Source organism: Chrysoperla carnea, chromosome 5 (genome assembly GCF_905475395.1).
Source record: "Chrysoperla carnea chromosome 5, inChrCarn1.1, whole genome shotgun sequence".
Lineage (NCBI taxonomy): Eukaryota > Metazoa > Arthropoda > Insecta > Neuroptera > Chrysopidae > Chrysoperla > Chrysoperla carnea.
In genome coordinates, this window is record NC_058341.1 from 3253760 (window position 1) to 3265934 (window position 12175).

The 12175-nt window shown below is 28.5% G+C and overlaps 1 protein-coding gene across 1 annotated transcript in view; it reads right to left on the reverse strand.

Annotated features, from left to right (window-relative positions):
- Positions 1–442: 442 nt before the first annotated feature.
- The window catches only part of LOC123300625 (histone-lysine N-methyltransferase MECOM-like), a 61595-nt gene continuing 49862 nt past the window's right edge, over positions 443–12175 (reverse strand). The window contains exons 5-8 of the mRNA XM_044883222.1: positions 7884–7974; positions 2931–3033; positions 2633–2803; positions 443–2516 (exon numbers count right to left, since the gene is read on the reverse strand). Of these exons, the coding sequence (XP_044739157.1) occupies positions 492–2516; positions 2633–2803; positions 2931–3033; positions 7884–7974 (2390 nt within the window). The 3' untranslated portion in view covers positions 443–491. The remainder of the gene's footprint in view (positions 2517–2632; positions 2804–2930; positions 3034–7883; positions 7975–12175) is intronic.

Genomic DNA, 12175 nt, shown 5'->3' on the forward strand with positions numbered 1-12175 from the left:
TATACAAATAACACGGAATTTTGGATAAATAACGAACGACGTTTCGATTTTTCTCGAATTTTTCAGGAACCACCACCAATGCCATTGGTTTTCCATCACCATCTATTGACAACAAATGATAATGTTTTTGTGACAGTATCTCTTAGAAACAAAGCAGTCTCGAATTTCCGACGATTTAAATTTTAAATAAATACATATTTGGCTACAACAAATTTTTCTAGAAATTTTCGGCATCGAAAAAACACGATTTTTTTTTTTTTAATTAAAAAAACAAAGTGTGTAAATTAACAATTATTATTTGCACTTAAATTTAATCTTAATTTATTTTTAAAATGTCAAATATTTTTAAATATCACAATGAATATAATTTTTTAATTTTTGAAACACAAATTAATTGTTTTTTCATTTTTGTAAAAACACACAACGATTGTTGTGTAGGAACTGTTTTTTTGTTTCTTGTTTTGAATTTTTCAACAATAATAAAAAATCGGCTAAGTTATTATCTCAATCGGTTGATCGTTATTATTTAATAGTTCTTCTTTCTCTTGTTTCACATTAATTAAGTATGGACTCGACAAAGATGATCGATTACCTAAATCATTGTCTAACACATTCAGTCGTGATGATTCATCATTTTCATCTTTACCGACGTCCAGAGGGTGTAAATGATGTGGGGGAGTTGTATACATATGATTTGCATAGGCATCGCCACTACACTCAACTTTACGCATAAACGAACGGATTTCATCGAAATAATTATCACGATCATTCTCGTTACTACTTCCTGGTGAATCCGCAACTTCACCAACCATACTACCATCATCCGCTTCGTGTTTCTTTAAATGTCGATCTAAATTCGTTTGCTGGCCGAAACATCGTTCGCATAACGGACACTTAAACGGTTTCTCTTTATTATGAATATTTCGAACATGTCGTTGTAAATTCGAGGAAATACTAAAGCTTCGCTCACAATATTTACATTTATACGGTTGTTCTCCCGTGTGTGTGCGTAAATGACGTGTTAAATTTGCGGAGCGTGGAAATACTTTAGCACAATATTTACAAGCGTATCGATCTTTTAGCTTTCCACTATTATTCTGATGCATGACATCTTGAAAAGGTTTTACGGTATTCCCGAAATCAGTGGGTAGTTGTGTGGAACGTAACATATCGAATGTCGGTCGTAATGGATGATTTAGGAAGGGAAATCCTCGGGGTGGACCAAAATGTGGTGCTTGTGTTGGCAATAATCGATCAGGTGTTGTGTTTGAATGTCCTGGGGGAGGCGGGAAGCCTAAAAAATTCGGAGGTCGACACATTACATTGTATAATCTTGGATTGATTGGTTGTGGATACGCCATTGGTTGATTATTGAGCGTAGCTTGTGGCGTTGAATTTTTTTCCATGATCTTTTGTTGGGGTGGTGATAATTCCTCTCGCGGTGATGGTGACATTTCGATATCGTTACTTTTATTCGAATCGTTATCATCACTGACAACTGTTGCTTGTTTTTGAATCTGGGGAGGAGATTCTAATTTTCGTTTTTTTGAACTATAATCTTCAGACACTTCCACAGGACTTTCTGGTTTGGTAAAATCTTGTTTACGCATTGTCAAATCTAAGGGTTGTTCGGATACGGTTGTTTGAGATTTTTCATTCTCATTTTCCGTTGGTTTTTCTTTTGAATTTTCAACAACTTCAACTGTATTCGGAGTACTTCGTAACGATAGATCATGTGGTAATGTTATATCTTCGTCATCTTCATCCGATCGCACACTATTAGCACTTTCGTCGTTAGTCGAAGTTGCAGGTATCGGTGGTGATCTATTCTTTTGTCGAGTTGAAGGCATTTGTTCGCGTGGATTGTTAAACGAAGGTCTCGATGGTGATGGTCGTAATCGTGAGGATGCTTCTTCTGCCATAGGTGGTGAAACTTTAGCAGAATTATTTCGAGGTGGAGTAAATCGATCTGGTATTGAAATCACTGGTGGCGGAATTACAGGTTTATGATTTTGTTGTTCAGGAGTACGATCAGCTGTACTTGGGGGCCTGGTTGTGCGATGATGTTGAGCCATATCATCTTCTCGTGACGATGATCCCTGCTGACTTCCTGCAGGTGATGCTTCACGTGGTAATTGTGGAATTCGATTAAATAAAAATGGATTATTAAATTGACCAGGTGTACCAGGTGGATGTGATCCGGCCGCTGATGGATGAAATAATGGATATGGATTGAAATTTGGTGGGAAAAATGGTAAACTTGTGGGCGGACGATGTTGTAGAAAAAATCGATATGGATTATTTGCACCCATCACAGCTGGTATATTACTCATTGGCATTTCGGCTGGTGGTTCGTATAATGCTGGTGTTCGGCTCGTTGATTCACAAAATCGTCGATGTTTCGATAGTGATGTCGTTGTATTAAATAGTTGACCACATTTATCACATTTGATTCTCATACGACATGCCGCATGCATTCGTTTGTGTCGACATAAATTCGAAAATTGTGTGTACGCCTGGAAAAGAAAAGCAAACGAAATTAGAATTTTATACTTAAGGCCTTTCGAATCGTCTATGTTCTCGTTTTTTTTGTAAAATTCGTTAAAACGAGAACTGGCTGAAATATACTTACTTTGAAGCAGACTTCACATTCAAATGGCTTATACGATGAATGTATGTGCATGTGCTGTTTTAAACCAGATGATGAATTAAACGCTTTACCGCATGTGGGACAGGGATGTGCTCGTGCGCCGAGATGATGTTTTCGTATATGTCGTTGTAAAGTAACAGCGTCTGGAAATGTCTGAAATAAGAATTCGAAAATTAATTGATTTTGAATCGACTTTATCACAACTTTTACTAAACTTAGATTGCTGACACTAAACAGTAAGCTTTCTAAGTAAAGTGAATTTGAAAAAAAAAATTCTTACCTTTGAACAAGTTTCACACGGAAATTTTTTGTTTTTAAATTCTGATTTTAATTTGAAATTTTTGAAATCATGACTGTGTGCAACGGCATAATGTTCGTCTAATCTGTAATCAAAGAAAATTTGTATTAATAAAACTAATAATAATCGATAATTGTTTATGAATCACTCTGTACTGTAATTGTAATTATTATTTATTATTTTCTTATATTCATAAAAAAATGGTTGTTTTTAACGAAAATAACTATAAAAAATAGTTAAAAAATATCATTAACATTGACACTTTTAGTTCGAGACAATTAATGAATAATTTAAAAGATAAGTATCATTGACAGGGTGATTTCAATATGTTCAGAGAGTTAAAGTTATTATATAAAATATTTTAGAACCTATGAGGAAAAAAATGAACAGGGTAACAAGGCATGAAACAAGATGCTCTTCGGTGCCAGAAATAATTCATTCATAGTGAATTTCTAAAGAAAATAATATATCCAAAATTTAATCGTTTTAAAATCAACTTTTTGTGTAATTTTCCAACTTTTTTTTCAGTAAATAAGTTTTAACATATTTTAAAGAAAAAAACTATTTAAACTGAAATGTACTTACTATAATCAATTACCCTGTACAACACATTAAAACTAACTTTTCTCACTTAATAATGACCCTTTCTTGAATCAAATTAGGGGGTGTTTTTGTACTGTATTATGACGTGTGATATTCATAACGTATAGACCATCTATATATCTAGATGGGGGTGTGAAATGAAATTGATGGACGAAAAACAACTTTAACCAAAGAAGGGTAAGAAATCCACTCATACTACTTTAACAGCTATCATTTAATTTTCTAAGGTCAATTCATTTGTTATAGAAACTTTATTTTTATAATTGTAATCGTCTGTCCTCAAAGCCCTTCGTGTAAGGATATAAAAGGGAGAAGATAATAAATTTCTCAAAATATTTTACGATGTGAAATGTATCAGATGGTTTTAATTTTCGTGTATACTTATTTTTGTGTCCGCTTGGTATCAGAAAACTATTTTCTAAAATAAGGCCACCTAGGAAATCCTCATTGACAAAGTCAGTTCGAAGGTTTTGTCACACAAAATCTTTTAAGCTACAAGACATGTTTATTCCACACAAAATTTGATATATCATAAAGTTTTCAGTATATACACGGTGTTTTAACAATTCACTCTATTAGTTATTTTAACAACAATTTTGAATTATAGTATTTATTTTTAAATTTTACTAAATCTGATTTTGAATGAAATCATGGAATAAAATTAATTGCACAATTTATATTTTAAAAATAGAAAAAAATCAAAAAGGTTTTTGACTTTTGTGATCAGATCTGGACAGTTCGATCGATATTCATGCATTTATACAAAAAAGAAATCTAAATTTCAGTTTATAAAAATAGCATGAAAGCTCTATTTTTAAAAATATATAAATTTTATCGCTATCAGAAAAGGTTGGTATATTATTATCGATATTATTTTAATGTTGATGATATTTTTTTCTATTTTGAAGCAAAAAACCACTATTGCAACCAGAAGTATATGATGATGAATATACAGGGTGGGGCATCAGTAGATATACAGTTAAAAGTTTAAAATAACTATTTAAATCAATATTTCATAATATTTACTATAAGACGTACCTATTTTTCGTTAAATCTATAGAAAAAACAGCTGTGGTCTATGGAATTACTAGACCATTAAAAGAGTAGGCTATTTTTTATTTCACAGTTTATAAATACAAACAATTTTGTTGTATATTACTATGGTTTCTTAATATCCATCTATTTATTCAACACCTACTGAAAATTTTGGATTATTAGCAAGACAAAATACTTTTACCAATGATAAAGAAATAAATATCTAATACACCTGTGTATATCCACTTATGCCACACTCTGTAATAAAATAATGGTGTCATCGTGTGAATGTTTATATTTGTAGTAATATTAATAAAAATATAACATTATATTTGAATTAGATATGTATTAAGTGTGTTATATTGTACTGCAAGTGAGTAGATTTATTTTATATACCCTGTGTATACTGAGAGAATTCCACCTGTCACGAGAAAGTCTATTTTATGTATTCTTAAGAAACTGCGAAAATTGCTGATTTTATAATCATTTTATTTGAGAATTGAATTGCCTAGGGGCCTCGACATGGATTAATCCGGCACGTAGGTCGCGTAACAGATATCGAAAAATTTTATTCTTATTTTTCGTCTACATTCATGAAGTTATAACAAAATTCATCATCAAAGTTGAAAATAAAATAAAAATAATTTCAACCCTTAATCAACCCTGCTCTTACATCCCTTATATGGACGGTGACACTTAGTTTTTTTCTTTTCTAATTCATTGCTAATATGTTTACTTTCTATTAAAAAGTTTTTTTTAAATTTGTTTTCATTCATTCCAAATGAAAATTATCAAAAACTTATCGACAAAATATGTCGTTTTTTAAGATTCCTCCATAAGAGCCAATGTATTTTATATCGATTTTTAATGACTTTTTTCTTAAAAATTTGCACGGTTACCTAAGCTGAAATTTTAACCACATATTCTTTGAGTAAAAGACTACCTACAAACAAATTTTGAGCCTTTAAATCAAACATTGTTGTCATGCTCATACATCCTTAAAGCCCAGGAAGGATTTTGAAAAATGTTCGGCGCAGACACATTTTGCCTTGTTTAGAGGTTTGATTTATTGATAGATTATTATAATCGAATTTTGTCACTAATTTTCGACTTGCTATACAAATAATTTTGATCGAATTTTCCATGAAACACAATGTATATTTTATAATATAAATATAATATTTATATTGAAGAGCGCGCGACTGACGAGCGAGCGTGATATACATCTTATATATATATATATTGTATTAGAGCTTTAGCTATAAAGCAAACGATAAGCACATAGATGTGCGGTTAGCCTGGTGCGTTGCGTGTCAAAGGGTCATTGTGGAACAAAAACTTGAAGTGAAGGGACAATAATAATAATCAAATCCATCCAACTTCACTTCACTTCACTACTATAACACATTCAATCGACATACAACGATAATATTAAAACTTGTAATTGATATCATATTAAAATATATATATACGAGTACAAGATGTAACAAGAATAGTGGTCGAAAAGTTTTCTCAGCAATATTATATGGGCTTATGGACTTATGGACCGTTTGATATCAAAGTTGTAGTAATTAATCAATAAAAATTGGAATTTTATACTCCTCTAGATAAGAGAATTAAAACTTCTACTTGTTTAAATTAAGGTAGTACGAGCGCCAACGCAAGTTTAGACTTGTGGTTGAATTATTTGTACCTAACATTCAACTTTGGTGATGAAATTTGTAATAACTTCAGGAATGCAGACGAAAAAAAAAAGAATTAAATTTATCGATATCTGCCTTGGTTTTCGAAATATTGAAAGCTATATAATTAAACAAAATTTTCGATATTTTTAAAATTACTCCAGAAAAATTTGATTCTTATTTTTCGTCTTAAATTGTCAATTTTTACTCAGTTAATAAATTTGAAACATTTCATCATTTTTTCCGACTTGAATCATCATTTTTGCCACCATTTAATCGTTATGAAATACATATTAAAGCTTGGCGAAATAGGCTAGGAATTGGTTGAATTTTGTTGGTTGAGTTATTTAAGGTTGACTTTTTTTGGATGGTTAAAAATACAAGAGTTTCAAAAAAAGTTCAAAAAATTGTGGAAGCGCAGTTAAACTACATAATATATCCCTTTTTACTATGTATTATTCATTTATCTGCACCTCCACCATTTTAACGATTTGTTTGAGTATGACAAAAATTGAATATTCAAAAATTTAAAGTGCACTGAACAGTGTACTAAACAGTGCCACATTTATCATTCGGATTTCTAAGAAACATGAAAATTGTGTAACCAATATTTTTGTATCACTTTGTAGAGACATATTAGAATCTAATATACGTCATAAAACAGTGCAAATCTACCGCAATATAGAATATTATAAATAAAATAAAATGTATTTTATCGAAAATTGATAGAAAATTATCTAATTATAGTTTAGAAAATTTAATTTTGGATTCTTCAAGGACAGTTTTAATTTATGTGTTAATATTTTTATGGAAAATCTTAACATTCAGCTTGAATTTTTTTTTAACTAATCTGAAATGTTTTTCAAAACAATCCATTAGAAGTGAGTACCTAATTGAGAAGTTATTTCTATTTTTATTGGCGGTCATAACGGACTACCCTATATAAATCAATTTTCATACATTAAAAAAAAAACTTATGTTTTTTTTTAAATTATTAAAGTTTGAAATAATCATCGCATATATATACAAATAAATAATAATATCAATTTATTATTTTTAATAAATAGTCAAATCGAATTTCAATTCTATGTATACTCGAGAAAACTATGTAATTATAATTTTTCAAAGTGTTATTAGTTGTAAATTAGTTTTTCTAGTTTCATTGGAAAATATTTATTACTAGAAATTGAATATTTTAAAAGTATCCAATCCATCAAATCAATATTTTTAATTTTTTTTTTTATGTTCATTGATTTCACACTATTTTAATAGCTACGTTTTAAGGCGGTTGGTGTAAATAAAATCACCATTGATTTTAAGTGTATGTAAGATTTAGTTAATTACGCACCAAGAATTACATTTACCAAATTTTGATAGAGTTCTATAAAGTACAAATGATTCAAAAACTTCTTAATTTGAAAAATGCTTTCTATATGAAATGACTGCCATTCAAACGAAAAGAAAGAGTAATTCCTAAAACTAACGAATGATCAAAATTTGAAAAGTCTAGTCCTTGGTAAAAATACGCTATCAACTTTTAAGATATTCTCCGAAATCTTTCTGTCTTAAAACTTTTATTACCCAATTAAAAGATGTTAAAAAATAATTTACTTACTTTTCAAAATGAAAACTATCCCGACAAAGTGGACATTGGGTTGTTACATCCTCCTCGTCGCCAATTTCTCGTTCGTCTTCACCAATTTCCGCTGAAACAAAACAGAAAAAAAAAACTTTCAGTAAAATTTTATGATACCTCCTTTGAAAGCAAAATAATTGGTAAAAAAAATAAATATAGGGCCAAGGATAACACCTTGTGGAACACCCGAATTATTATGAAATAAAAAAATATCAGTTTCTCGACTTTTATTTCGAAAAAAAATATGAAAAATTAGAAAAAAATTAATTGGAAAAAAATCGAAAAGAAAAATTATCAGTAATATTTCATCCATAACTAGTGTTACGATTCCAATTAAAATAAATGATCAATTTTTTGTTTTTTGTCTATGTTTTCGATAAGGATCTGAAAACTTCTGATAATTTATATCCATATTAAATATTTACTAGAAAAGATAATAAAAAGTACCATCGCCTCATTATGCTCGCCGGACAATGATAGCCGAAGCGACGAGCAATAACTACATCAACAATTATTAATGTGTATTATTTATTGTATTATTTATTAAAAATGGTCGGTAATGTGGAAACCCATATTATTTACTCACTTATATATTTTTGTATACATAATAAAAAACCATTTATAAAAACTTAATGTTCATATTTTATTAATTAGTTTGTATAATATACAGGTGATTTTTTTTTTTGTAATTAATAATCAGTAATAAAGGTGAAGGGGTTAAAATAAAAGATACCCTGTTTTCTCAAAACATGGCGTACTAAGAAAGGTGTTGAATAAGTAGATGGATATTACAAAACTATAGTAACTTATAGCAATGTTGTTCAAATGAATCAATAAATTGTCGAATAGCAAGTGAAATTTACAAAATTTAAAAAACCCCCGAGAAATTTTTCTAGTACGGAACCCTAAGGTCCCACTTTAAACGTGTCTAAGAACACTTCCCACTAAATTTCTTTTTTCCTTAGAACCGATTTTGAAGAGCGAAGATTATTTAGTTGTTCCTTGTTCCAGGTACGGAACTCTAAGCTCGCACTTGAAATACAGCCAAGAATACTCCTCATTAAATTAACTTCCAAATGAAATAAACAAAATCCAAATTGATTCATCCATTTAGGCTCTACGATGCCACAGACAGACACACATAGCGATTAAACTTATAACACCTCTTTTTTTGGTTCGGGGGTTAAAAAATAACCTATTCTTTTAGTATTCTAGTCATTTCATAGATCAATTTTGACTGTTCAGCGCCATTTGTGACTTTCCCAAAATAACGACCAAAGTTTTCATTCCAAAAAGGCAAGCAACTCATAGAATGGGGTTGGCTATGTGCTTTTGTTTTCAAGTAAAATAGAAATTAAATTATTTTTTTCTAAAACATGCTATAGATAAGTTTTTTTTTCTATCTAGTTATAAATGCATTTTTTTGTTCTTTTTTAAAAATGAAAGATATGTAAATTGATAAGAATTATAAACAAGCAAATATGCGTGATAATATATTAATATTTAGATGTCTATTTCTATTTCGATAATGATCGAATCCCGACGCGTCCATCGATTTGATGCTTCTTTTTTTTATAATAATGTGTCATTATTGTGACAGTCATTTGTATGTCACATGTGACTATAGTATAGTTAAAACGTGTGCGTGTTTTAACAATTATAAATATATTTTATTTTTTTTACATTATTTATTAAAAATTCATTATTATTAGTTATTTCAACATTTTAAAAAATATAAATTGTAATAGTCATTTATTTTTGAGTCATTATATGACGCGTGGATTATTGTATGAACAATGGCGTCATAAAAGCACCAAAAGTTTGTCTTAAAAAAGTTCCAAAAATGCAAACAAATGATTTCCACTCTAAGTAAAACTCAGTATTAGAAAAAATCTTTGATTTTCTATAAAAGTACATTCAAAAAGCAATAAAATAAAAATAAAAAATTTTGGCTCCAAAATTGTATCCAATATTAAGGAATTAAGGATGTATGAGCACGGTAGTGGGAGCACAAATTTAAAAAATAGATATTTTCAATTTTGATGATAAATTATATTATAACTTGACAATATAAGACGAAAAATAAGAATAAAATTTTTCAATATCTGGCGTTATTTTCGAAATATCGAAGATTGAAAATTTTGTTTAATTATTCAGCTTTCGATATTTCGAAACCCAAGGCACATATCGAAAAATTTTAATTCTTATTTTTCGTCTACATTCATGAAGTTATAACAAAATTCATCATCAAAGTTGAAAATAAGATAAAAATAATTTCATCCCTTAATCTACCCTGCTCTTACATCCCTTATATGGACGGTGACACTTAGTTTTTTTCTTTTCTAATTCATTGCTAATATGTTTACTTTCTATTAAAAAGTTTTTTTTTAATTTGTTTTCATTCATTCCAAATGAAAATTATCAAAAACTTCCAAAATATGTCGTTTTTTGAGATTCCTCCATAAGAGCCAATGTATTTTATATCGATTTTTAATGACTTTTTTCTTAAAAATTTGCACGGATACCTAAGCTGAAATTTTAACCACATATTCTTTGAGTAAAAGACTACCTACAAACAAATTTTGAGCCTTTAAATCAAACATTGTTGTAATGCTCATACATCCTTAATTATTAATAATAATATTTTTTAATAACTTTAAAAAATAAATAAAAATAGGAAAAATTATATAATAATTCAGCAAATCTAGTTAAATTATCTTTTAAATAATAATTTAAAAATAAATATTTAAATAACTCACCACGAAAAATTAGAAAAAAACACTTTTTAATCCCAATAAAAATCCACAAAAAAATACAATTGATGATGATAACTTTAATAGAAGATTACACTATGAAGTCACTTTTTAGTTAGAAGAAGTCTTTCTACATCGAATAGCTACACGTTTCTAAGCATATCTGATGGATGAATCAAGTGCTTCAGAATATTGTCTTTTTTTTCCTGTTTAAATTCAATTTTAATAAACAGGTGGAACATTATGGAAATACTAAATATATTCATCATAATTCCAAAAAAAATAAAGACAAATGTATCGCGTTTCATGACTTTTAACATATGTTATCTTTGTTTTATAAATATCATCCCCTTGAACTATCATACATTCAATATATAAATTTATTAATAATGTTTGTATATTTTGTATATAATACTGAAATTTGATTGGTTAGTAATAAGGGTACTTTTTTTAACTACTTTTCTATGTTAAAAGTAATATCATTTCATATTTGTTTAATATAAATATTATTTATAAAAATTATATATTGTATTTATTTATTTTTTAATTTATTGCTTTTTACACACTCTGATTGATTATGGGAGGGTGGTTTTTTTATACTTTTATATGGATGCGGTCAATCAATTTTTATGAGGTATGAAATATAATTATTGGAAAATTGAAAAGTTTTAAAAATTATTAAAAATGGATTCAAAAGTTTTAGATATTCAGTGGTGAGAATTCGATTTCATTCGATTTTTGGGGTGAAATCGAAGAAAGATAGATGGAAGAATACAAAATTTTTCCGATTTTTTCTGTGAAGTTAGTATTACCAGAGATATTTTCAATTTTAAGTATATACGAGTGATACCAAGGCAATTTTAAATAAAAAGCTTAGGGATACATGCACGATAGGTTTTCATACAGATTTCTCCAAAACTAGAAGGTGTAAATGGGTAATTTTTCCGAAAGTCAAATCCTAGAAAAATATAAACTATAGCTTTCTAAGGGTTGTTTCACTGGACCTTATTTTTAAAAAGCATCATGAAAGCTTATGGCTGTTTAAATATTGACTGTCATTAATGAAAAAATATAATAATTGTTTCAGTAATGATTATGTATTCATAAATGTACAGTTAAAGACAGGAAAATATTTACCATTGAAATATTTCAGTTAAGGTTGAACGGCCATCTAGTAATTTAAATATGAAACAAGTTAGATTTTATGGGAATCAATACTAGAAAAGTTTCAATTAAAAAACCCTTCATATGGAGGTGAAATTAAAAAAATTAGGCTCAAAAATTTGACTTCAAAATGTATTTTAGTAAAATTTTTATGAAAAAAGAACACAAAATGAGTGAAAAAGCCCAATAATTCGACCAATCTAATTTATTGTATATCAAAATTTTCAATCAAGCTTTAAAAATGCTTTAGAAAGTTTAATTTATTTTGAAAACCATTTCCTGACTTTGTTTGTACTTTTAATATCAGTAACCATCAGTTCTACATCGCATAGTTAAAACATTAAATACATTTGT